General features: G+C 35.2%; 6 protein-coding genes across 6 annotated transcripts; 5 read left to right on the forward strand and 1 right to left on the reverse strand.

The window, feature by feature from the left end:
- Positions 1–155: 155 nt before the first annotated feature.
- On the reverse strand, positions 156–2,330 carry LOC104769750 (auxin efflux carrier component 8-like). The gene is made up of 6 exons (XM_010494032.2): positions 1,531–2,330; positions 1,255–1,435; positions 867–952; positions 624–781; positions 430–506; positions 156–318 (listed from the first exon to the last, which is right to left on the reverse strand). Exons 1-6 carry the CDS (start codon positions 2,054–2,056, stop codon positions 252–254), a joined length of 1,095 nt encoding a protein of 364 aa, XP_010492334.1. The 5' UTR covers positions 2,057–2,330; the 3' UTR covers positions 156–251.
- Positions 2,331–6,219: 3,889 nt separating this feature from the next.
- On the forward strand, positions 6,220–8,446 carry LOC104769751 (putative pectate lyase 19). The gene is made up of 4 exons (XM_087506257.1): positions 6,220–6,631; positions 6,719–7,553; positions 7,648–7,893; positions 7,984–8,446. The coding sequence occupies exons 1-4, from the start codon at positions 6,438–6,440 to the stop codon at positions 8,206–8,208; spliced, it is 1,500 nt and encodes a 499-aa protein (XP_087362383.1). The 5' UTR covers positions 6,220–6,437; the 3' UTR covers positions 8,209–8,446.
- Positions 8,447–9,612: 1,166 nt separating this feature from the next.
- LOC104769752 (plant cysteine oxidase 1) lies at positions 9,613–11,685 on the forward strand. Its single transcript, XM_010494034.3, has 5 exons — positions 9,613–10,130; positions 10,223–10,350; positions 10,451–10,580; positions 11,003–11,218; positions 11,338–11,685. Exons 1-5 carry the CDS (start codon positions 9,848–9,850, stop codon positions 11,469–11,471), a joined length of 891 nt encoding a protein of 296 aa, XP_010492336.1. The 5' UTR covers positions 9,613–9,847; the 3' UTR covers positions 11,472–11,685.
- A 7,011-nt stretch (positions 11,686–18,696) lies between these two features.
- On the forward strand, positions 18,697–21,410 carry LOC104769753 (putative WRKY transcription factor 72). Its single transcript, XM_010494035.2, has 4 exons — positions 18,697–18,918; positions 19,013–19,615; positions 19,748–19,861; positions 20,354–21,410. Exons 1-4 carry the CDS (start codon positions 18,850–18,852, stop codon positions 21,191–21,193), a joined length of 1,626 nt encoding a protein of 541 aa, XP_010492337.1. The 5' UTR covers positions 18,697–18,849; the 3' UTR covers positions 21,194–21,410.
- A 397-nt stretch (positions 21,411–21,807) lies between these two features.
- LOC104769754 (uncharacterized) lies at positions 21,808–24,169 on the forward strand. Its single transcript, XM_010494036.2, has 6 exons — positions 21,808–22,650; positions 22,741–22,790; positions 22,897–23,020; positions 23,118–23,225; positions 23,321–23,630; positions 23,713–24,169. The coding sequence occupies exons 1-6, from the start codon at positions 22,026–22,028 to the stop codon at positions 24,020–24,022; spliced, it is 1,527 nt and encodes a 508-aa protein (XP_010492338.1). The 5' UTR covers positions 21,808–22,025; the 3' UTR covers positions 24,023–24,169.
- Positions 24,170–25,971: 1,802 nt separating this feature from the next.
- On the forward strand, positions 25,972–26,367 carry LOC147918516 (secreted RxLR effector protein 78-like). The gene has a single exon (XM_087503558.1). It carries the CDS (start codon positions 25,972–25,974, stop codon positions 26,365–26,367), a length of 396 nt encoding a protein of 131 aa, XP_087359684.1.
- The last annotated feature ends 1,283 nt before the right edge of the window (positions 26,368–27,650 follow it).

Consider the following 27,650-nt stretch of genomic DNA (forward strand, 5'->3'; position numbering starts at 1 on the left):
GTTCTTTTAGATTTATTTCTATATAAAATTCTCTCATATATATTTTATTTAATAGACGACAATTTTTGTTTGTAGATTACAATATCAGGAGTGATTTATACAATATTTATGAACAAAGAGAATGGTTGACATTTATGAAAAAGTTCCATAACTTATACCACATAAATCCAATTTTTATATATATATATATATATATATATATATATATATTTCTTTTTTTAAAAAAGAGTTCAATTTTATACATGTCATAGTCATATGTCCAATACAAAATAATATGCCAAAATTATTGGCAAGGCAATTAGCATTCCAAAGATCACCCTGAAAAAAATTCAAAACCACAAAAAAAAAAATATAAATAAAATAAAATAGTATTGACAAGAAGCAAAAATAAAAAACCAAATAACTATTTGTATAGTAGTATTAATTTACCCAGTACTAACAATCTCCGGATGAAGATTGTACTCTTTTGCAAAAACAAATGGCACTACTCCTTGAGGCAATGCAGCCTATATATATAATATATGCGCAACACAAACCATACATTAATAATTAAATAGACATTATCAATTAATTAAGAATGATTCGTTCTAATCAACTCTAATTTTTTTTTTTTTTTTTTGTACCTGTAGTATTGCGATTTTGAAGAGATTATGTCGTAATCTCATGCTAAACACTGAAGCAATCATAAGAGCAGGTCCTAATACGAACTTGAGGACCATTGCTATACTCGTCATTTTTGTTCCACATGCTATGATACTCCTTTGTGATGCCATGAACAGACCTGTTTAGTTAAAGAATTCATATTTAATTTTATAAATTGTGAACTAATTCATATTTTTGTGTGTGTAGAGATAATAATTTCTTACCCAAGCTGAACATGGCCATTCCTAAGCCTCCATCAGATATCATATGTATTGATTTATCTATCATCTCTGGCAGTTCCCATCCCAATCTGTTGGAAAAAAAAAAAATTTTTAAAAATTCATTAGTGACATACTGACATTTAATGTTATAATAATGAACTTAAAAAGAATTATAGCTAATCTTGATCTTGATGATAGGTACTGGAATATCTACTTGACTATCACATTCCGATACATAAAGCTTAGGAGAAGCTCACTACTAATTTATCACTTTTCTTTTTGAAAATAGAAAAAGAGAGAAAGAAGTGAGATGAATAAAGATTGAATCTTTACATGTGTGTAAGATGATTTATCAAAGATTGAACTAAAATGAATATTTCTGTTTTCACACCTGAAATGTAAAGTAGCCCAAATGATTCCGATCAATGTTGCGTATGTATTAGGATTGATCATTAGCTTTCTGCAAGCTTTCAGTAGAACTTTCATAGTTCCAGTTGATCTTGTTCTCACTATGGCTGCTTCATCTTCTCTTAGCTCTTCCTCCTCTCTATTTACTTCTTCATTTTCATTGCCTTGTTTTACAAGAAACCAAGATTTTAATTAGGGTAAGTGTTAAAGGAATTGTTTCTTCATTTATCTAAAAACGGAAAGAGTTTTAGTTATATACCTCCTGTATTATGTTCCGATCCAGAAGATGTTATCGCCCTTGCAGCATTAATCTCAAACAAGAAGAGCAAGATGGTGTACCAAATCAAGCTCTGCATCACAACAATCTGCCTCAAGATGCTAGCAGCTTCATCTCCATAGATGGCAGCCAAGATTGGGATTCCAAGAATGAGAGTGTTTGGAAACAAGGATACAGATAACCCGATTATGACCCAACCTAGTTTTCCACCTCTTCCTCCTGTTGGATGCCAGAATCTTACAACCACGGCTAACACAACAAGGGCTAAGAGTTTCTGGAGAATGTCAGAGAGAATGAGTTTAGGGTTCATCTTGAAAGGGTTGTTTTGAGAGATTATCTGAAAAGAAAGCAAAGGGATAGAGAATTTTGCGACGAATTTGTTGATGCCTGCGCATTGCTCCGGTGTAAAGAGCTGTAGATGTTTTGCAGAGAGGTAACCTAAGATCATTGAGACATAGAGAGGAACAGTTGCTGAAATAACATGGTAGACATCAAGCCAAGAGATCATTTTTCTTTTTAAAGATCATGCAAAATTGTTTAATTTTCATACAATAGAAAACCAAAACAGACAATGAAAGATCTGAAGGAAACTCGAAGGAACAGTTTCTTCCAAATGAATGGAAAGAAACTGTTAGATCTTATGGCATATATATGTGTGTAAAGTTGATGGCTTTTTCTCTCTTTTGTTGAATTGTGGAACTCTCTTCAATTTCAAGGTTTTTGATTCCACAATGGAATTTTTGTTCCAAAGAGAAGAAAAATGAAACAAAAACTCTGGATTTATTTCTCATTCTGTAATTTATTTTTTCTTATTATTGTTTGGAAGAACAATTTTTTTTACCTTTTATTTAGCATTCTTGTTAAGTTACTTATATAAAAAAAACAATCACAGCGATATTCTTTGAAAAAATTGGCATTTTTCTTCTTGCCACATTTATATAAGAAAAGAAAAAAAAAACTAAAGATATAAAGAGAAGGCTGTTTAATTTGTCTTTTGCATGACAAAGAAGAGCTAAATATGCTCCAACAGAACTTTAGTTTTATAGCCTTTGATTTTTTCTTACCTTAGATACTTAAACTGTTGTTTTCTTTTCAATTACAAACCGCTTTATTTGCAAATATAATTTATAGCTAATTTTATAATGTATGACCATTTCTAGTCAAATCTCCTTTTTAATAAAATTTTAATAAAAAGAAAGTACACAACATTGTTTTGGTAGACTTTATAATTTTAATAAATGGTTATAAATGATTACAAATAGGTTATACATAAGTTATAAATTAATCCATATATTAATTGGTTACAAGTTGATAGTTCATATATTAATAGTAACAAATAAAACCTTAATTGTAACCAAAAATCTTAAACGGGATATTCCAAATCTGACCTAACATCCTTCCAAGCTTTTAATATAAATCAATGTCTTTAAAACTGGACCGGAAGGTGAACCGGAAGTCTTTCGGGCCACTGGGTCAACAAGTCGGACCGATTGAATTACGGGTCAATTAGTTTATTAGTTTGATTACATTTTATGAATATAACATTTACTTTTCTATAAATATATGAATAAAACATACATAATTAAGTACTAAACAACTAAAATTAAACTTTTAAATGATTAGATAAAATAATTAATTGATTCTTTTATAAATAACAACATTTATTTATAATTTGGTTTAAGTTTAAAGTGTGACCAAAATAAAATATTTTAATTTGAGACCGACAACCCGATCCGACCCGCCGGTTCAACCACCGGTTCACGGGATTTTAGCGGGGTTTTATGGTTTTTTGCGGGTTTTATTTGTTAGGTTTTTAGTGGTTACCCGGACCGGAATACCTATCGGGTTGTGGTTGGATCGAACCGACCGGCCGGTCCGATCTTGGTTAAAAAACATTGATATAAATCATTTAGATCTCCATTCACCAAAATACATCTCTCATATTCATACAAAAAAATAATTATAACAATCGTTTCTCAGTTTACAATACTAAACGTTTTATAAGTTATATTTTATTTTGAAATTATAATACAAATAAAAGGAATTTTAACCCGTGCTCTAGCACGGGTCCAAATCTAATAAGATATAGTATAAGGTACCATCAAATGTCCTTAAAGTAATGATAGTAATTCCTAAATATGACATAAACATATGCACATAATGCGTATACATGATTATATTATTAATTAGCCGATATTTTCACCAAAGATCATAGGCATTTTTTTATTTCTTTTGAAGAGCGAGATCATAGGCATATATGATATGAGAATAAAAAGAAAACTAAAAGAATAAAGAAGTGAATTGAGAAGGAAGTAATCAGGAAGCATAATATTTGTTTGTTTCTAAAATTGGTTTGAAGATTGAGAACTAAGCTTATTATTCTGTAAACATATATGGAAATTTTGGTTTTCTCTTTTTTGCTAAATTGAGAATTGTCTCTTTCTTTTAGTTTGCTTCTTACAAGAAGGAAGCAAATGCTTACCATTTTAGATTGAACCGAGAAACTTTGGAACATTTGAAAGCTAAATTTGTCTGTGGCAACGAATCAAATGTCAGCAACATATTTTTTCTTTAACCAATAATATGTTAACAACATTAAGAAGTTCAAATCATTTTTCCACAACGATACAATAATAAATAACTTTATATATTGTCTTGGTAAATGCTTATATATTTTTTTCCGCAAATCAAACTTTCATTAAATTCAAAGAAGCATAATTACAAAGACTTATACAGAATTAATGTAACACAATTATTACATACGTAATTGTATGCGTCATACATTAAGAAAAATACAATAGAAGGGAGATTGACGATGCTTTCTGAAGAGTAGCCTTACTCACTAACCGTTCATAAGATCGGTTATTGTCCAACTTCATATTTGATTTTTCTCTGTTATGATTTGCTTACAGCATCTTGTGGCTGAACTTTCTTTTTGCGAACCATAACTGTAAAACCAATGTGTCCAAACATAATTCTGGAATATAGACATAATGATACCAGAGCTTCCGTACCAAAGTCTTTTTGAGATATCTCGACTTTGTAATATTCTTCACAATTAGTTTCAATATAGTAACAATCTCCATCTTACCATTCTTTGAAGAAATCTTCTTGATAAACTTCAACAAAACTCTAAAACTCACCGGAGGCCACAATACTTTGTTTGATCTCACACTCCGCTCAACACCATCATCAATAACACCCAATAAGCGATAAATGTGAATACTCATAGTCATAAGTTTTTGTCTCTGCAAATGTAAAATTCTTGCCACGAGAATAAACCAAGTCGTCTCTATCTCTTGTACAGACTCGATCAACATTGTGACATGAACATCATCAAAAACTACGCAAATTTCTTGTGACCCTATCATGACAATAAAGTTCCATCGATGCTGTGGTAAATCATTCTTCAACCTCCAGATCAGACCATTACCCATAATATATTGTCGGCTAAGTGTGATCAAGCCCTCATTTAAATTCGCTACTCCAATATAACAATAGCCAAATCGATGCAGTACTAAATCCATCATCCAAACAATGGCATCACCAATATTCCTTCCCGGATCCCAAATCCTAATCTTAGCTTTGTTTCTCATGTAGTAAAGTGACAAATAAAAGTGAAACAGACATACATGGGAAACGAAAAGACAACCATCAATCAGAGATGGAAATAAACTGACACAATTACTCTTGGGCTGAGACTTGAGTAAGATCAGAGATACAAACACGAGTTTGGGTAGAACTCCAACTGCGACAGAGACGAACCGACACAACCCTTTTTCTCTTCAAAAACAGGACTTCCAATGAATTTTGGGTGTGATTAAACGCCACACAAGTCGAGAGTGGTGTCAATAAAGTTATCGGACTCAGATCTGACCACACCATCTTTTCAAAGAAGCAAAGGATGGGGATTTGGAAACTGGATTTGCGGAAATAATTATCTAAAAACTGTACAGAGAGATAAATTAAATGGAGAAACTGAAAAGAGAAAATGGGCCGACCGACGCCGGAGAAGCCAGCGCCGGCCGGAAACAATGAAGATTGGAAACAGTTCTGAAAAAAAGGCGTCGCTTTGGAGAGAGAGAGAAAGGAGACTTTTAATTCTGGTGAATGCTTATATATTGTTACTTTTTTGTACTGAACTAATGACACTTTTATTGTATTTATATATAAGAACTTACAAATCAATATTCATCCCATTGAAGATATAAATGAATTTTTGCTTGAGTGAACTTTGTAACGAAAATGAATTGTTAGAAACCATCTAAGTTCTTCTTATATAGTAATTTTTCGAAGTAAAGTATTATACAAGTCAGTAAATACAATCAACATCTATATATGAAGAAAGAAACATAGCATGTCCATCAATTCGTTCAAAAAAAAAGAAAAGCATGTCCATCAATCTAGGTGTCTTTCTATTGAAACAACAGATCAAAATGAATGAAAAAAAAAATTCAAAAAAATATAGATTAAGATATATAATAGATCTTCCTATTTTTATCTCAAATAAACCTAAACAAAGGAAAATTTTGGGTGCTAAAAATAATGAATTTTAAAATAAAAATGAAGAAACTATCCACAAATAAAAAATGACGGCTCTCCATCCTTAGCGGTACATTTCTAAAATTGGAGATTACTTCTTAATCAACTTTATTTAAACACCAAAACTTCACATATTTAAAAATTCGTCATCATCTAGAGGCTTTAGGCTCTCAAAGAAAAAGAAAAAAAAATATAGAAAAACGACCTAAAGCCATGTCGAAAGCTTCGTAATTCTCCATTTAAATCTTAACCCCTTAAGGAAATAAGGGAACAAAAAGAGATTGTTTAGATATTAGCAAACTGCTTACTAAGAAAAAAAAGAAAAAAAAAAAAGAAGAAGAAAAAAGATGGAGATGGCTAGGTTGTTAAAGTTGATGTTTATGTTTTGTATTGCCGGTCTGATTCCGACCATACGAGGCAACATTTCTGAGTTGGACGAGTATTGGTCGCGACGAGCCGACGAAGCCCGAGAATTCACTCTACAAGCTTATCATTCTGATCCTTACGAAATCGTCGACCACTTTCATGAGCGTCATTACGAGTAAGTCAAGTCAATATCTGAGTTCGAACCCAAAAAACATTACTGATGTTTGATTCATGTGTTTTGGTTTGGTGTATATATATGTAGCAACTCCACTGACGATGCTACGGAGACCGAAGATGGCGTTGCTCAGCTTGAAGAGGAACATGGCGGTGCGAAGCCTGAAGAGGAACATGGCGGTGTGCAGCTTGAAGAGGAACATGGCGGTGCGAAGCCTGAAGAGGAGGAAGAAGAGGGTATTAAAATGGTCGGAAACTCGACAAACAGCACGAGACGAAGCCTAAGAGGTAAAGGCAAAGGAAAATGGAGTAAGCTTAAGGGACCTTGTACCGCAAGTAACCCGATAGATAAATGTTGGCGTTGCCGTACGAATTGGGCCAAGCGTCGTAAGAAGCTTACACGTTGCGTCCGAGGGTTCGGTCACAGGACGACCGGAGGAAAACGCGGACGCATCTATGTGGTCACAAGCAACCTCGACGAGGACATGGTGAACCCAAAACCCGGTACATTGCGTCACGCCGTTATCCAGAAGGAACCTCTCTGGATCATTTTCAAGAACGACATGAGCATTCGTTTAAACCAAGAGCTTCTGATTAATAGCCACAAGACAATCGATGCACGAGGAGCTAATGTCCATATCGCGCATGGCGCAGGGATCACGATGCAGTTTGTGAAAAATGTAATCATCCATGGATTGCACATTCACCACATTTCCGAAAGTAGCGGTGGTATGATCCGAGACTCGGTAGACCATTTCGGAATGAGGACTAGAGCCGATGGAGACGGTTTATCGATTTACGGTTCGTCTAACATTTGGCTTGACCATATTTCAATGTCAAAATGTCAAGATGGACTCATTGATGCCATCGTTGGATCCACTGGCATTACAATCTCCAACTCTCACTTCACTCACCACAACGATGTGAGCATCCAAATTTATCTGCATGTGTTACTTTAAGATTACATTATCTATTGATCATTGATATTAACCACTTAATTTGCATTTTGGGGGGTAGGTGATGTTGCTTGGTGCGCAAAACACGAACGAAGCGGACAAGCATATGCAAGTCACAGTGGCCTATAACCATTTTGGTAAAGGACTTGTACAAAGGATGCCTAGGATCCGATGGGGATTTGTTCATGTTGTGAACAACGACTACACTCATTGGGAGCTTTACGCAATTGGAGGTAGTCAAGGTCCAACAATTCTCAGCCATGGAAACCGATTCATAGCTCCTCCACACAAACCTCATTACAGAGAGGTACGTAAAAAAAAAAATACCAAAATGAAAAGTTTGTGGGGGGGTATATATTAAATTGTAAAACTTATAAAAATATGAATGAATGTGTAGGTGACAAAGAGGGATTATGCTCCGGAGGACGAGTGGAAACACTGGACCTGGAGATCCGAGAAAGATGTATTCATGAACGGAGCTTATTTCAGACAATCTGGTAACCCTCACTTCAAAAGCGCACACACTAGGAAACAAATGATCAAACCCAAAAATGGAATGGCTGTTTCTAAGCTGACCAAGTACGCTGGAGCACTTGATTGCAGAGTCGGAAAACGCTGTTAGAACGTTTCTTTTTAAATTTACTACTGAATGTCTCAAAGACAATTTTTTTTTTCCAACATTTTGATTTTTTGCTTCTAATCTAGTTCAGGAAAATAAAGAATTAAGGGGTAAAAATGATTAAACAACAACAAAAAAGCTCTAATTTGTAAGGATATTTTTTGGTTTGTTTGTGTAATGATAAACAAGTTATATATATAAAAAAAAGCAAGCGAATACAGCTGCTTCTTGTACTACTAAATACATAGTCCACTTTTCCACATTTGGTCGCTTCAATTCAGTATTTTTACTATTTTATTGTGTGTTTTGAGTCTTTTGACCAACATGTGTCTACTATTTTGTGTTATTAAACGAATTTAAATCTGCATCAAACACATAATTACACATTACTAAAAAGAAAAGTGTGTTAACAACATGTTATTTAAGGGTAGATGACAATGATATTAGAGATTTTTATATTAAGAAAAATATCAGCCAGAGAGAATAGAGTATGGAACCATATAAAATCAAACATGTTCCGATTTGACGAGCAATTCCGATTTGTTATGTGCTTTTTAATTGTTTCATTGTCAAAGATCTCAATAATTATACGGTATAATCAAAATAATATTGCTAATGCCAAAAGAAATACTATATTATTGTTGTGAAACACTTAGTGGACTCACTAGACCGGTCCATGTACTAAGCTATGGAGTCTCGGTCCATAGGCTTTACTCAGTCCATACAGCTTCGGCCGATTAGCCGAAGCCTTATTCGGCCCTTAATCCTTAAGTCGGTTTAGACCTAGACTTTGTATTCTACTATATATATGCATGTAATCCTTAGAAATTATCAATAAGAAACACAAGAGTTTTATCCCTAAACTCTACTTTCATAACAATTATCAAATAAAAATATATGTATAAGATAAAGATAACAAAAAAAAACAAAGATTCCTAGTACTCATTCCCATATAATCCGGGGAGGGAAAAAATATTTCAAGGCCAAACTCGGCAATTTTCTTATGTATGTATACGAATGCTTTTGCTTAAAGCAACCGCACAAACACACAAATGAAACAAAGCCACCACCAAAAAAAAACACACAAACAAAACCATCCTCCGATTTTTAAAATAGTTCAAAATCACATCCGAATGGAATGAATAAATAGCTCCATATCGATGAATTAACAATTCGACAGTGAATCGCACCAAACACTCACAAACAACAATTGTGAGTGAAAATATTTCAGTAATTGATTGCATTGTAAGATGATAAAATCCGGTTTAAGCCTAACCGAGTTACAGTAAACCGAGCAAGTGGTAACGTATATAACAATATTTTAGTGTGTCTGCAATTCCAAAATTACCCCTTTGCGAAGACCGAAACGGATAAAAAAAAAAAAAGTATTCCGCTGTTTGAGAAAACAAAACAGAGAGCCCATAGGATTTAAAAAGAATGGCCCCTGGTTTTGTATTGGTAATGGTATCTCTCTATCTCTCTATCTTCTCTTTTCCTTATTGTATTATTTTTTTTTTTCCCCTGTTTTATATCTCTCTCAATTCATTCTTCTCTTCCTTAAACCATTCCCCAGATTCAGTTTCTTTAAAAATATATATATATATATATTTCAGTGTTATTTTGGTTGAGTTTGGTGAGATTTATGGGGTTTGAGATGAAACCAGAGAAAGATGTTTTGGAGTTGATTTCTAGTAAGAATCAATGTAAGGCTAATCCCAATTCTGTTAACAATAAGAAGAAGAAGCTCAAGAACAAGAACAAGAAGGTGATGATGACATGGCGACGGAAGAATAAGATTGATTCTCCGGTTGATGAGATCACGGCAGTGCGGCGGCTGTTTAATACTTGCAAAGAAGTGTTCTCTGATTGTGGTCCTGGTGTTGTTCCTTCTCTAGATAAAATCCAACTTCTACGAGAGATTCTTGGTATTCACATTTTCTTTTTTATTAGATTCTTGTTTTAGGTTTTTTCATAAGTTTTGAGTTTTTTTGATTGGTTGGTTTTTTTATTATATCAGACAATATGAAACCAGAAGATGTCGGCTTAACTCCGACCATGCCGTATTTCCGACCAAACGTCGGACCGGATAATGGGTCTTCGCCGCCGATAACGTATCTGCATTTACACGAATGTGCTCAGTTCTCGGTATAATTTATTTCACTTAAAAAGAAACACTCTCACTGTATTGTTCTCTTTCTTGTGGTATAAGTAATCATGATGATTAGGTTTTTTTTTTGTATCGCAGATTGGGATATTCTGTTTGCCGCCTTCTGGCGTCATTCCACTTCATAACCATCCAGGGATGACTGTTTTTAGTAAGATTCTCTTTGGTACAATGCACATCAAGTCGTATGATTGGGTGGTTGATGCTCCAAGTAAGTTTGCTTTCATCCCAAGAAACCTTTTGTCAGGCTGTTAGACTACTTGATTGTTATTGTTATCTTGCAGTTACTATATATGGTTGTTTCTATTAGGGTTCCTTAGATATTAGAATGTGCATTGAGATAGAAGTGAAAAGTAAGTTAACTTCTTTTGTAGAAGATCCAATATCCCAATATAATTTGGTGACGTTATAGGCTATGATTGGTATTAGCAGTACCCAAAATGGTGGGGGAACGTTGATATATATAGGGGGTGTGTTATATACCACCTTTTGTCATTTACACTGTTTTGCATAGTGAAATTTCGCCATCCCGCAGTGTTACCAATCAAATTAAGTTGTAATAGTCTCTGTTTTAGACTTAATGTGATACTGTAAGTAAAACTAAATCGGTTAGTCTTACTACCCCAACTGTAGTGAGAGATCCAAAAACCCGGCTAGCGAAACTGAAGGTGGACTCAACATTCACCGCACCATGCAACGCCTCGATTTTGTATCCGGATGATGGCGGGAACATGCATCGGTTCACAGCGATTACAGCTTGCGCGGTGCTAGACGTGCTCGGGCCCCCTTACTCCAATCCGGAAGATTGCACTTATTTTCTAGACTTCCCTTTCGACAAACCCTCATCAGGTCAGCTTCTTCTATAACATACTAATCATGAATAGTATTTACATCATAATTAGACATGTCGATTAAAAGTTTACTATCATAATTAGACATGTCGATTAAAAGTTTTATGTTGTTTTCAGGGGATGATGAGGTGTTTAGATGTGAAGAAGAGGAGAAGGAAGGTTATGCATGGTTGCAAGAAAGGGATGATAATCCAGAAGATCATACGAACGTAGTTGGAGCATTATACAGAGGCCCAAAGGTTGATGATTGAGAGCTCTTTTATCCTTTCCACTTTTCAGATTTCTTTAGTTTAAATTCTTCTTTGTACATAAAAAGAAAAGGAAAGCAAAACAGGAAAATAGGAATTATCTTTACAAGTTCTTTCTTTCCAATAGTAGTAACCAAAATAAAATGGACTTGACTTGATATGTATTCAGAATCAGGGGTTTTGGAATTTGTTTTGATTGTTTTTTTTGTTGATTAAATCTTGAGTTGATCTCCATTTTTTAATGATAAAAACACACACAATAACATTTAACAAAAGGAAAAATCAATTTGTTTGAATGCAAGGTTAATTCGTTTGAGAAGTTGATCTTTTTGGTTCATTCATAGATGTTGGTCTGACAAAAAATAGAGAAAACCATTGTGACGTCTGTTGCAAACATTTTTAGTTTATTATAAAAGTTTTTATGATCTTATTTATTTATGATCAATATGATATTATACTCCAAAATACAAAATACATATTCGTTTCAAGTTGAATAGTTTTACCATTAGAGAGGACTATCATACATGCAGTATGAAGGTTTAGCCTTGAGAATTGTTGAAACAGAGGTTCGCCCTAATTCTCTCTCGGGCACAATAATCGAGGTGCCGCTCTACTCAACTTTCTCCGACGCCGGTAGAGCTCTGGCTCGCCGGCGTCGGGATCTCTTAAGTTCCCTGCTCTTTTACTACTTTTGTCATCTTTTCTCTTTGTCTGTGTCGTTGTTTCTCTTCACCGGAGGTCCTTGGAGAGTCCAGATCTCAACCCCGGTTTCGCATCAGTCTCAATCAATTCCCATCGCCCCTCTGCTTCCGTCCTCCTCTCTCAGTGAGGCTGCTCATCTGAGTATCCAACTGACTGAACTCTTTCCTCAACCCCCTGAATGCCCTGGTTCTATTGGTGCTTATCTCTCGATCTGAAGTTCCCCACAGTCAACTTTAACATCTCACCTATCCGCGGATTTTTATCCTCCCTCCAAGTGTTCGATTTGGCGGCAGATGGACGAGAGCTCTGTGTTGACACCAGAGCCTTTGAAGATCTCTACAGAGAACATCATAACCCCGGCTTGCCCTGTTACAACTCTGTTAACTCTTTGGCCCAGGTTTGATCCCCATTCTTACTCCGGAACCCTGGTAGATAGTCTACTCTCACTAGATTATGTTTTATCCCTACACTGGAACCTTCCCCGATCTGCCTATATTCGTATTACTTCAAGTCCAAACTGTTTAGTCCCGATGTTCACTGCTTGGTCAAGACGAGGCTCCCTCGATAGCAGAATATTGGACTCTTATAGTTTACTTGAAACCCTTTTGTGTCGAGTTCAGTGTGAGTCCAGGTTTGGTTATAACTCCACTCTCTCCCTCCCTATCCATCGCTTGGTGTGCTCAACGGTATCACTAGTCCGAAGACAACTTCTGATCCGTAAGTCATCATCTTTGGTAGAATGGCATGAGAGTTATTTGGAAACCGCTTTATATGGACCTCCCAGGGAGTATCTTTTCGAGGGGGACTACTTGGTGAAGCTTGGCATTATGATCCCACCGTTAAGAGGTTGGGGTTACCTTGTCTTCACCAGCTTCGTTTACCCACATCACCTGACCCCTGAAACCAATCAAGACCTATTTGGCATCTCTCTGGTCGCATCAATTAGTTCTGCTTGGTCAAGACGAGTTCATCTCGGTAGCAGAACAGTGGTGTCTCCAAAGGTGCTTCTTAGAATACTTTATCGAGGTCAGTCCTTTAACCCTGTCCGGATGTTTGCCTTATGTAGACATAACTATGAATCCGATCCGACAGCTTCCCTGCACCCTACCTTTGAACCTTTTGACCCCCTGTTTCTGTTATTGTCATTAGATAGAAACTTTGGGTATGTTGCTCTAATCCAGGACCAAACTGATTACAAGCTATGTGTGGATGTCATATACCTCCATCTCCATGTGAGGGATGACCCACCTGCTTTGTTACGGCTTGTCACCTTTCAATTACGAATCCCAGTTTCATCTTCTTCACTCACCATGACTACTCGACAACCATCTCACCCCTCAGTCTCCTCCATGGAGCACATCTTTAAAAGCTCCTATGCGTCTATCGTAAGAGCGAAGATTGACCAGCTGTTGGTCAGGGATTTCTTGAAGTTTGCCTTCAATCTTGAATCCTACAAGACTCCAAAAGATCTTTCACCCTTTGCAAACTCCTCAATAGTATGCATCTTGTTGGAAGACTCATGTAGTCTCTATCTTTACCTTTCTTGTAATATTTTGTTTCTAAGTTGTAAGAACATCCCTCTCTTGAGGCCTTGATTTTAATGAAAGTCTATGTTTGATCAAAAAAGAGAGGACTATCATACTTCCAATATCTAAGTCTTATATATATACTTGAAAAATGAATTAGCTCTTGGTGATGCTCTTACTCTTAGCTTGGATGACTTCTATATAATTAATGCATATTGGATTGTAGAAAAAAAAATCTTCATTTCGTTATCAATTAGAGGAGATCCCATTGTTAAAAAACTAAATGGATTTCTGAACGTTTTTGCGATCCCCGGTTGAAGCTTCTACTAGAGACATGAGGTTTGGTCTTAAAATGCTGAAGGACTTTGCTCCAAATACTTTACTTCTCATGTTGGCGAGACATCTGTCTAGTATTACTCCTCTGGAACACTCTTTTCAAAGGTCGATTACGTCAGTTCGCTAGAACCATTTATAATCACTCGTTGGTCAAGGGTTCCGTGAAACCCGTCTTCATGGTCGAATTCACTTTGGTTCCAATGGATCCTTCAAACATTGTAAAACTTTCAAAAGTTGAGAATTTCTTTGAAGAACTCCTGGAGCCTTTATCCTTTCTCTCCTTTGATTATCTTATTGTATGTTGTAAGAACCCACCTCTTTTGACCATCTCTACTGAGTGATTCTTTTACAAATACTCTTAATAAAAAATACTCCCTCCGTTTCATAATATAGGATGTTTCCAATTTTCTATGCAACTTTTAGATTAATTTTATATTTTATATTATGCAGTCTTGGGTATGATTGGTTAAACTTTATAAAAGTAACTTTTTCTTAATATGTGTGTTTCTACTAAAACATCCTATATTTTGAAACGAAAGGAGTAATAAAAAAAAAGAGAAAGAAAAGAAAAGAAGGATAAACAATTATTCTTTGAGAAACGATTCTCAGAACAAATAAAACAGGTGTCGTTTATTTAGTGGAACAAGTATTAAAAAGATAAAAAAATAAAATAAAATTTGTAAAAAAGTCATTTTTTATTTTTTTGGAAAAATATTCACCGTTACTACGAGTAAAAATGTCCTGAGAGGCTTTGAGTTGAATGAAAATACATTTGTTTGAAAGAAAAAAAACGTTGTGTTGATTTTTTTTTTCCTTTTTTCTCTGTTGAGGTTGTATGCTGACTTAGGACAAAGTACTTGGATATATTCCAAGCAACGATATAGCAATTTCAACATTCAACGATATAGCAATTAACCGGATAGTTGGTTTAAAAACTTTTGAATTTAAACCGGCCGATATGCTCAATTTCCACGGAGAAGAGTACTACAAGATGTACATGGACATGTACTATGATTCCTTCAACTTAAACCAATACTATATATCTGCTAATTTAAAATTGATTAGTTTTGAATTCAAATATCTTGGATAATGCATAGAGATGGGAGCCTTAACCCAACAATAAATAATTAAATAACCATTCATTCAATGACCAATCTTAAACCATTGACCTAAAATTTCAATATAGAGAATCTCCAACTTGTCTTTTAAACTTTATAAACCTTTCTTTCTTTATTTGTTTAATTTCAATGTCTAAATCTAAACCATTGACCTTAGGTCATTATACAATCTATTCGCAAGTTGATTGCTGACACAAAAAATAACTTGTAAGTTTAGTATAACTGTATTTCCTATTAATGACCAGCAAATGCGATCACAATGTAAATATCAAACATTTATACTAACAATTTTATTTATCACATCTCTCTAAATATAACATAAATATCAAAACGAGATTACAATAACGTTAAATTTAACATCAACAAATACAGATTATATATTGGTTAGTTTCATGCTAAAAACTTCATTAATATCAAATCGAGATTACAGTAACATTAAATTTAAAATCATACAGTATAATTACTAATTCCATTCAAATTTTCGTCGGAAGTAATAGAAATTGAGAAGGTCACTTCCAAAAAAAAAAAATGATAAGTGTTTTTAAATATATTAACCAGATAAAACCAATTCTATGAAAGTTCAGGTCAAGATCGCTGATCTGTCTTTGCAATGCAAGTCTTAGAGACATGTTAGTTGACCCTTTCATTCACTCATTGTCTGAAAAATTCAATTTCTTTCCTGCAAATTTACTATTAAACAGTGTGACCATATGAACATAACTAATACACTGGAACTGATTAAAGAAAATTATCGCTAATATATACGAAGAAAAATAATTAATACAGTTGACCAAAGACTTTTTATTGTCTAAATAAGACTAAAAGGTTGATAATCTTCCTTTGTCTTACTATGGATGATTTAAGCATCAATAATTTTCCACATAAAAATATTAAAATTTCAGCATCACTCTTTAAAATGTAACTGAAGGGTTAGCCATCACAAAAAGAAAAAACAAAAAAAAAACTTTTTCATTAAAAAGATGAAATTTAATTTACAGGTGTTTTTGAACAAAAATAAAAATAAAAAAAGTTTACAGGTAAAGAGAGTAATGGCGTACATCAACAAATTAACAAAGATTATCATTTAATACTTTAAAATTTCCATGTAACTAGTACAAATAGTTTTACTTAGTTAATGGAATTAATCAGGTGGGACGTGCTAATGTAATATCTCATTACTAATTCAATAGTTAGCTGTTCTATTTGATGTCAAAAAAAAAGAAAAATAAAAAAAGTTGGCTGTTTTGTTTAGTCAATTAAACAAAAGCCACATTGCAACCACGATTGTTTACTTAACCATATAATGAACTGTTCACATTTATAATATTTAACAAGAAAGTCTTTAGTTTATATTTAACAAATTTGCTCAAAAGGGATGATGTATGTAAGTTGAGTTGATCAAAATGTTTACTAAGATTTTTTTGAGATAAAAAAATAGAAAAATCTATGGGAGCTCAGATCCCAAAAGATTAAAAAATGAAAACTTGGATCGAGACCCAATTAAATATTCATGATTCAACTTGGCTATATGTAAATTTATCATATTCACGAAATAAATTTATTAAATGCTGTGCGATCATAATCAAAAATCCTTTTTTCCTTCTCCTCATAGTTAGGTACGGCACTACGAGCAATTATATTTATTTGAAAAAAACTACTCTCTCTCTTTTATAAAGAGTGTCATTCTGACACATTTCACACAAATTAAGAAAAGTTTAAATTATACATGGTTGCCTCTATTTAATTAGTAGTTAATAGTTTAAATTTAATGAAAAGAGCTTTGGGTTTAGGGGTAAAAAAGAAAATGCAGCATTAAAAAGCACATTGAAAATGTAGAATGACATTTTTTGTGTAACAAAAATTTTCCTCTAAAATGACACTCTTTATGAAACAGAGGGAATAATAAATTGTCAGGTTTGAAGAATTGGAGACAGGAAAGACGACAATTTGCTAGCTTACATCAACAAGAAAATGGTTAGCTACTTAATGTGCTCTCTTCGTAATTTTACAAATATTGTACTTGTTTACGAATAACGCTCATATGTGTAATGTGTATAATTATAAATAATAAAATCTGTATTTCCTTATATCATAAGAGTTGAAACTAAACTATTTCTAAATGCTACTTTCTATAATAAGAGCTAGAATAGAACCAACGAATAATGCATGTTTCTTTTTCAACGCCATGCAGCGTTACGTCATTGACGAAATTTGACAACTATATATATCAAGTATCAACTATGTGAAGCATTTGACATTTGCAAGTTAATTGGTTATAAAATGAAAATAGATGTAACACAAATATGATAATAACATTGGAAAAAATGATTAATATTTTTATTAGCAAAGTCAGTAGTTGACGAAATCATATAATTACCGTGTGTGACCAGCGTATTGACCGGTATACGCACCCTTTGGCCTACCATATGAACAAGGTTTACATTACATATATAACATTACTCAAATGCCTAATACTGTTTTCCTTTCTCTTGTTGTGTGCATGATTTGACTTTTTATAGATTTGTTTCTTAATGACTTATTGTTGAATTATACTCGAATCTAATTCAAATAAAATACTTATTTTCTGGTAAAGATTACTAATATTCAACAAATATCGAAAGTTAAAAAAAAAAAATACAGAATAAAATGTTAGAAACCCTAAGTAAAGAAGTAAGAAAATGGCATTTTTTTGTCACTCACATAGTCACATGGTAGAACACAAAATCCGAAGAATTATGTCGTGATTATGCAATTTCGATTACCAAACAGAAATATTATCGTTTATATATGTACACTTGGATAAACTGAATGGTATGTCTCTCTGATTGTGTAAATTGGCACAGATTTGGAAAACATGTGTTTGATGAGGGAGGCCTATTAAATACACTAAATAAAGAAACAATATAAGATTTAAAGAGTTGACGAATGCTCATGTGGATGTGAGGCCAAGAAATATAAGTCTTCTCCCATGAAGCTTCAAGGACATATCCTTTCACATTATACAATCTCTATTTGACGCCGTACATTTAGGCTCTTTCTTGTAGGAAATTAACTAGTTTCATTTATTGCATGTGGACATTTAAATAGTGTACTCTAATTTAATAAACAAGATCCATATAGACTCTACCTACACTTGGTTCAATTAATAAGAAGGAAGTTAATACTCCTTGTTAAAATTCATCAAAGTTTTCATGTAAAAGTTCTTCATTAGGTTTATGTTAAATACCATTGAATTCACTAATATGTATTCAAATTTATTTTTATGCTTTTTAAAAGTCAAAACATACAAAAAGATTCGAAAATTATACTACTAAGTACTAACTAAGATTAAAAAGGTATTTTTTTTATGTACTAGTTGTAATATTTATTTTAATTGACCCTACTAAAACGGAGAAGTGGTATTATTATCAACAAAGTCAGGAAACAATATATTTATTTTCCCTAGTTAGTTTAGAATATATTACACAGATATGATTGGAGGAAAAAGGTACCAAAATTCAATTAAAATAAAATAAAAAATTGAACATGTTGAAGTGTTGACGCTTTGGGTCCCCTCGAAGAAACTACACACAAACACATATGGCTATAAGTAAAGCGTTTGATATTCTGTTTATGGAGAAGAAATAGAGACATCAAAGACAGAAAGATAATTCAAAACAACAAGAAGAAGACAAAAGATCTTACATTTCTAGCAATATAATGGAGGTTCTCTTGAAGTTGCCCGCTTCAGATTCTCCTCTTAAGGATAAGGTTTTTGGATCTGCTAAGGTAAATATACCAACTCTATATATGTCAATGAAAGAACTCCTTGGAACAATTTTAGATTTATAGTTTAGAAGTTAATCAAAATTTCTTTTATTAGGGTGATGGTGATCATCAAGAACTTGAATCTGCCAAGGCCGAGATGAGCGAGGTGAAGGAAGAGAACGAGAAGCTTAAAGGGATGCTGGAACGAATTGAAAGTGATTACAAAACTCTCAAACTCAGATTCTTCGACATAATTCAACAAGAACCTTCAGACAACCCAACTCAAAACCAAAATCATCCCAAGCCAACAACAACAGATTTGAGCTCTTTTGATCAAGAACGCGAGCTTGTATCACTTTCACTCGGGAGAAGAAGTTCTTCCCCAAGTGATAGCATCCCCAAAAAGGAAGAGAAAGACGCAAAGAGCGCAGAATTCAACGCTGACAAAGAGTTGACCAAGGCCGGTTTGACCTTAGGGATCAATAACGTCGACGGCCGTGAATCAAACGTGAGTTTATCTATGGAGAACACGGCCAATTCTAGCCTAGAAAACAGCACAGAAGAAGCTCCTGGAGAAACCTGGCCGCCAAGTAAAGTTACCGGAAAGAGAAGCTCTCCGGCACCAGCCTCCGGTGGCGATGTTGAAGGTGAGACCGGTCAACAAAACCATGTTAAGAGAGCTAGAGTTTGTGTTAGAGCAAGATGTGACACACCAACGGTACGTCCTTTTAAATTTATACATTCTAAATTGATCTGTAACGTAACGTTGGTCATTGTAAAACAATTTAATTATATATGCGCGTATCTATGATCAATATTGATTCGGACATGCTTGTTATATGCTGTATAGATGAATGATGGTTGTCAATGGAGAAAATATGGACAAAAGATTGCAAAAGGAAACCCATGTCCACGAGCATATTATCGCTGCACGGTTGCACCTGGATGTCCCGTCAGAAAACAGGTATATATATCTACCAAATAATCCTGGTTTTTCATTTTTTAAAAGAAATTAGTTTGGTAAAGTATTAGTTTTAAGTATGAACTAGTCAAATTTTAATTGAAAAAACTGTGACTGAAATTTCATTTGGGTTTGGTTTGGATCTGATAGAGTTTTTTTCCATTCATAAAAGTATTAGACAAGATAAAGGAAAAATTAAAGAATTTGTTGGTCTTTTCGATGAATTTTTTAGTTTAACTTGGGTTAGATTAGATAGAGGCATCATGAACCATTTATTATTCAAATTCAATATCGTTCTCAGACTAGTAGTTTGAATGGTGTCCATAGACATCAAAATTGAACAATCCCTACAATAGTACTATGACCACGACTGTTTTGTTTTCTTGCGTTTGTGTGTTTCCATATGTTATCGTAGAAATATTTGTAGCGGCCAATGTACATACAAACAAACAAAAAAAAGATCTAACTATTTCTCTTAAACTATGATTGTTTTAGGTCCAAAGATGTGCAGATGACATGTCCATACTAATCACAACCTATGAAGGAACACACAGCCACCCTCTTCCACTCTCAGCCACCACAATGGCCTCCACCACCTCAGCCGCCGCTTCCATGCTCCTCTCCGGCTCCTCCTCCTCATCAGCCGCCGAAATGATAGGAAACAACCTATACGATAATTCAAGATTCAACAACAGCAACAAATCCTTCTATTCACCCACCCTTCACTCCCCATTACATCCCACCGTCACTCTAGACCTCACCGCCCCACAACATCCATCTTCTTCTTCATTGCCTTCTTTAAATTTCAACAAGTTCTCAAACTCTTTCCAAAGATTCCCATCCACAAGCCTAAATTTCTCGTCTAATGCATCGTCATCATCAACCTCGTCTAATCTTAACTTACCGGCGATTTGGGGTAATGGGTATTCTTCTTACACTCCATATCCTTACAATAACGTCCAGTTTGGGACGTCCAACCTAGGAAAAACAGTCCAAAACAGCCAGTCCTTAACAGAAACCCTAACAAAAGCGCTTACTTCCGACCCAAGTTTCCACTCGGTGATCGCAGCAGCGATCTCAACTATGGTGGGATCCAACGGGGAACAACAGGTCGCTGGTCCACGGAATTCCATTCAACAAACCACCACGGCGAATAATAACAAAGGATGTGGAGGCTATTTTAGCAGCTTATTGATGTCTAACATAATGGCCAGTAATCAAACGGGTGCGTCTTTGGACCAACCATCGTCGCAACTTCCTCCCTTCTCTATGTTCAAGAATTCTTCTTCGTCGTCTTCTACGACTAGTTTCGTGAACAAGGAAGAGAAAAGCTAGAGGTTATTCCTATTTTTCTTCATTTTTGGGGTGATTTTTTTTTTATTATAGGTGTTTTAGTATTGTATCAAAAGATGTTGATTCTTGTTCGTCCATCTCTCGAACGTGTTTATTTTTTCTTTTCAAGTTAGGAAACTGTGGAACCGAATTCAAATAAACCAAAATTAAATGTACAATTTTAATGTTTTCTTGTGTATATAGCAAATATTTCATCTAATTGTATTTAGATTGAGATGATATTATTAATAATTCATTTATTACTAAAGTAATCAAAAAATAAAGAAAATAAAAAACGAGTGTGAAAAAAAAAAAATTAACAAAAAAACAGTGAATAATGTAACCACACGCAAGTAAATTAAGACCACGCGAAGAAGGCTTGTCGTCCAACTAGTGTGACGAATCTGATAGGCTGACTCAGCCTTAGTGGGCCTAATAAAATGGGCTATAGCGAGATATCTTTGACACTTAAACGTAAAAGCCCAAGTGATTTATGTGATAAACACCAACACACCATTTTAATGATACATCATCTGTGAGAGAGTTTCGGTGATCCATGCAGCTTTAGTTGTAAAGAAATTTTCTTTTATTTATTTCTTTTTGTTGTACAGATTTATATGAGTAGTTCTTATTTGTGATAAGGAAAAAAAATTATATATATTTGGAAACACAATCCGGTTTTATCTCCTCACTTTTCTGTGAATCACAAACTCGTCACAATTTCCTATTTTTGTCCTATTTTATCTAAATAACTTTCAACCTATAAATACTTACCAAGAAATTCATCTGACTCATATTACTTTCTAACTCTTTCTTTTGTTCTTTCTTCTTCAATATGGCGAGAGTTTCTATATTGTTATGTTTGGTTCTATTGGTTACATTAGGAGTTGTGGTAAGTGTCTCATTTGCCGACAACATTGAAGTGAAATCCAAAGATCTGGAGAACAACATTGAAGTGAAATCCAAAGATCTGGAGAGCAGTAAGAAAGATGAGAATGTTGATCATCATAATAGTAAAGACAAAGAGAAAGGAGGTGAAAAGGTAGATGATGGTGGTCAGCAGGTCGGTTCTGATGATGATGAAAACGATAAGAAGGAAAAAAAGAAAGGGCATGATCATGATGTGAGTAAAAAGGGTGATCAACATGAAAAGAAAGACAATGTTGATGAGAAGAAGAGTGATGGTCATGATCATAAAGATGAAAAGAAGCATAAGGATACAAAGAAGGATGGACACGGTGAAGAAGATGACGATGATGATGATGATGATGACACCGATGATGATACTGATGATGATACCGATGATGATGATGATGACGACGATGATGAAGATGAAACGGATGGAGATGATAACGAGAAGGGGAATATCGGGTTATACGAGCTCAAGAAAGGAAATCTAACGGTCAAATTCACAAATTGGGGTGCTTCAATCATGTCTCTACACTTCCCTGACAAAAATGGTTAGTGAATCAAATCACAATTAATCATTAATTAGCCAAGATACAACTCATAAAGATTTATTATAATTAATGTTCAATACGAATTTTCAGGGAAAATTGACGATATTGTTCTTGGCTATGATAGCGTCAAAACCTACAAGGTATGTCGAAATTTGTTTTTACCGCGTATTTTTTTTTTTTAATGTGTTTATACTATCATTATCTTCTTACACCAAACTAATAAAGTAATTTGTAATCACTAATTAGACCGATAAAGTCTATTTTGGAGCAACCGTGGGACGAGTAGCAAATAGAATAGGAAAGGCCCATTTCAAATTGAACGGTAAAGAGTACAAGACAAGTGCCAACGATGGCAAAAACACACTTCATGGTAAATTAATTATGAGTGCTAAAACAAAACATAATTAGATCCATCAGTTATGATTTATATTGATAGGTGCAATTAATTAACACTTTTGTTGATTTAGGTGGGAAGAAAGGGTTTGGGGATGTTGTGTGGGCAGTATCAAAACACAAGTATGATGGCAAGAGTCCTCACATTGTCTTCACTTACACAAGCCCTGATGGCGATCAAGGTCCTTATTTATTTCACCCCATCTTTTGAAATGCACTATTTAAGGAAGAATGAAACTGACGGTTGCTAGTTTTTTTCTTTCTTATATAACAATAGGGTTCCCCGGAGAACTCAATGCCACGGTGACATATAAACTTGTCAAAGACAATGAACTGAGTGTGGTGATGGAGGCAAAGCCTAAAGATAAAGCAACTCCAGTGAACTTAGCTCATCATAGTTATTGGAATCTTGGTGGTCATAACGCTGGAGATATTTTGTCTGAAGAAATCCAAATTCTTGGTTCAAGTTATACTCCTGTCGACGGTGAGCTCATTCCCACCGGAAAAATCTCTCCGGTGAAAGGAACACCGTATGATTTTCTCCAACTCCGTCCTATAAAAGATAATATAAAGGATCTTAAAACAGGGTGAGTGTGGTAGCACATATATATACTTAGCTATATTTTGGTATGATTATTTTACCAATATGATTCTTTTTAAATCTTGCAGATATGATATAAACTATTGCTTAGATGGTGAGGCAAATAAGATGAGGAAAATAGTGGAACTTGTAGATAAGAAATCAGGAAGAAAAATGGAGTTATCCGGGGACCAACCGGGTTTGCAATTCTATACCGGAGGAATGTTAAAGGATATCAAAGGGAAGAATGGGACCGTTTACCAAGCTTATGGAGGATTATGTTTGGAAACACAAAGTTATCCAGATTCATTAAATCATCCGAAATTTCCTTCACAGATTGTCGAGCCAGGGAAAAAATACAAACACACAATGCTCTTCAAGTTTTCGATTGTTTCATAGATTGTTATAGATTTTGGTACATGCATTATTACCTATGGAACCATGTTCCATGTTTAATGTTCATGAAGAAGAAATTATAATTATATTGTAAGTTTGTAAGAATTGTTACTCTACAAATTTCATGATGAACCTAACGTTTTTATTTCATCTCTACGTAGTATTTTATGTATAACTCATAAGGACTATAGCTAGCTTATTTTGATACATAGTTTTGGTTATGAGAATAATTTCATAAGTAAATGATGACCAAATTTTCGTAGTTCTTTTTTGATTTTTTTTTTCTGATTCTGTATAACCATATATGATCATAGAGCCAAATTTCATATGAGTCAAGGACGTACCAATCTCAATAAGATGCTCACACCAAGTGCTTTTAAGAATCTCGACGTCCTCTTTCAAAGGATCTTCGTCATTTTTTTTTTTTTTTTGGGATATAATACAAAGCATCTTTTCGAAGACTTTACTCATTGGTTCATCAAACAAATACCCTTGGGGCATATGTTGAGATGTCGCTCGTGGACGCATAGACTTTCTCGTCTCGGCATGTTATGTCAGTAAATCCACTTTCATTAAAATAAAATAATTAGAATTCTGAGGTTTTTTTGGGATTAGATCTTTAGAACGAACTAAAACTTAAAACTAAATAAGAAGAATGAGTTTGTGATGCACCAATTTTAACGAGATACGACTTTGTATAGTAATCGCTTAAGAATCAGTTCAAAACTCTTTGATTTGCCTTACTGCGGAAATACATTCACTTGGTCCAATAATCAGGCTAGTGATCCCATTGCTAAAAAGTTGGATAGACTGCTAGTAAATGATGAATGGATGCAAAATTTTCCCAAGTCACTCGCAGTCTTCGGTGAGCCTGGTTTCTCGGACCACAGTCTTTGCTGTTTGTTTCTGGAGACAACTAAGCCGAAGATAAGGCAACCGTTCAAGTTCATGTCCTTCTTAAATAAGAATCCTGACTTTGCCCCTTTGATAAATGTTTGGTGGTCTGCCTTAAATTTTGATTGTTCAAAGATGCTAAAGGTTTCTAAAAACCTCAAGGCGTTGAAGAGAGTGATAAAGGACTTCAGTAAGGACAACTACTCGCATTTGGAGCAGAGAGTCTCTGAAGCTTTTGAGGAACTACAAAGGTGCAAGCATCAACTTCTCACCTCTCCTACTCCTCAATCTTCGCTCTTAGAGAGAGAGGCTCATATGAAGTGGAGTACTCTAGCAACTAAAGCTTTCCTCAGGCAGAAATCTCGTATTTGCTGGCTTGAAGAAGGTGACAATTGCAAAAAGTTTTTTCATAGGGCGATGATGTCCAGGCAGATTGTGAACCAGATTTTGTTCCTTATTAATGAAAATGATCAGATTATTGATACAAAGGAAGGAGTGCAGCAACTAGCAGTGGGATATTTTCAAAATCTCCTTGGTGTCAACAATCAGTTTCATGCTCCCTCCATTGAAGATTTAGCTGCTATAGTTCCTCAACGATGCTCAGAATCTGCTATTCAAGTCCTGTCTAGCCCCTTCACCCCTGCGGAAATAAAAGAGGCGTTCTTCTCGTTGCCAAAGAATAAAGCACCAGGGCCTGATGGTTATTGTGCAGAGTTCTTCACAGCACACTGGAACACGGTAGGGCAGGACATGATCGATGCTGTTTTGGAGTTCTATCACTCGGGTCAAATCTTGAAGCAATGGAACTCAACCATTCTGACTCTCATTCCAAAGACACCAAACGCTTCAAAAATGTCTGAATTTCGACATATTGCATGTTGTAACACCGTGTACAAAGTTGCCTCCAAGCTTCTTGCAAACCGCCTCAAGGCTATCTTACCGGATCTTATTGCAAACACGCAGTCAGCGTTTATCCACGGAAGGCTGCTTGTTGAAACGTTCTGTTAGCAACGGAATTGGTACAAGGCTATAATCTCAAGAGCATCACAGCCAGAGGTATGCTAAAAGTTGACCTGAAGAAAGCCTTTGATTCAGTGCAGTGGGAATTCATCCTCAACACGCTCAAGACTCTCAACTTCCCACCACATTTTGTCAAACTCATTACTGAATGCATCACAATGCCTACTTTTTCCATATCAGTAAATGGTGAATCCTGTGGTTTCTTCAAGGGTGCGAGGGGTCTAAGGCAAGGGGATGCTATCTCCCCTTACCTCTTCACTCTCGCGATGGAAGTCTTCACACAGATGCTCAACAATGGTTACAACAATAACATCATCGGGCATCACCCCTCGGCTTCAAACCCGCAGGTAACCCATCTTGCCTTTGCAAATGATATAATGATATTTTTTGATGGACAAGAGGGATCTCTGCAAAACATCAACAAAGTTTTATAAGATTTTGAAGCCATCTCTAGTTTGGCGATGAATAAGGAGAAGACAGACCTTTTTCTTGCAGGAGTGAACCAAGATGAAGCCTCGGAGTTTAACACTCTTGGCTTCAGACTTGGTTCACTCCCCATTCGGTATTTAGGTCTGCCACTGATGCATAGGAGGTTGAGGTTATGTGATTACAGGCCCTTGCTGGATAACCTATCCTCCAGATTTACAAGCTGGTCGGCTCGAGTACTTTCTTATGCAGGATGCAGAGAATTGATTGCCTCTGTAATTTATGGAACTGTCAATTTCTGGGCTTCAGCGTTCATTCTACCACAAGGGTGCATAAGAAGTATTGAGAGTTTGTGTTCACGGTTTTTATGGTGTGGTGATATCAACAAAAAGCCGAACACCAAGGTTGCATGGAAGGCGTTATGTATGCCTAAGGATGAAGGCGGTTTAGGCTTCAGATGCATTGCCAAATGGAACAAAACACTCTGCTTAAAATTAATCTGGAGGCTGTTCAATGCTTTGGATTCTCTTTGGACAGACTGGATCCGGAATAACAAAATCAAAGATGGTGTTTTCTGGCTCATTGATGAAAAGAAGCAAACGTCTTGGACATGGAAATCTCTTTTGCATTTGAGACCTCTTGCAAACAGGTTTCTTCGCTGCGAACTGGGAAATGGTGAAAAGATCTCCTTTTGGACTGACTGGTGGTCTCCGTTTGGTCCTTTGATTCAGTTTTTGGGTCATACGGGTCCTTCTCAGACAGGTATACCAATCTTGCACACGGTTTCTCAAGTCTGCTTAAATGATGGATGGCATCTCAGACCTGCTAGATCTCCACAAGCGGAACTCTTGCATATCCACCTCACAACACAACAGCGCCCATTCTGTGTAATGAACCGGATAGATTTCTTTGGAAAATTGATGATGACCTCTTGGACCATTTCAGCACTAAGAGGACCTGAGAGACTGTCAGGTACCGTCAAGCATCACCACTTTGGGCAAAACAGGTGTGGTACAAAGGGGCTATCCCAAGACACACTTTCATGCTATGGATCACTCACCTAAATCGACTACCCACAAGATCCAGGCTGGCAAACTGGGGAATGCAGGTTGAGGACAAATGTTGCATATGCGGGCTACAGTCTGAAACTCGAGAGCACCTTTTTCTCTATTGTGAGTTAAGTGAAGTTTTGTGGTTGCAAAATACTAAGAGGCTGGGATACAATCCTTTTGTTTTCCACACCTGGGATGCGTTTACGGGTTAGTTGGATATGTCGGATGCGACTTCCTCC

The sequence above is a fragment of the Camelina sativa genome, chromosome 20 (assembly GCF_030686135.1).
Source record: "Camelina sativa cultivar CO46 ecotype springtype chromosome 20, ASM3068613v1".
In the NCBI taxonomy this organism is placed as follows: Eukaryota; Viridiplantae; Streptophyta; class Magnoliopsida; order Brassicales; family Brassicaceae; genus Camelina; species Camelina sativa.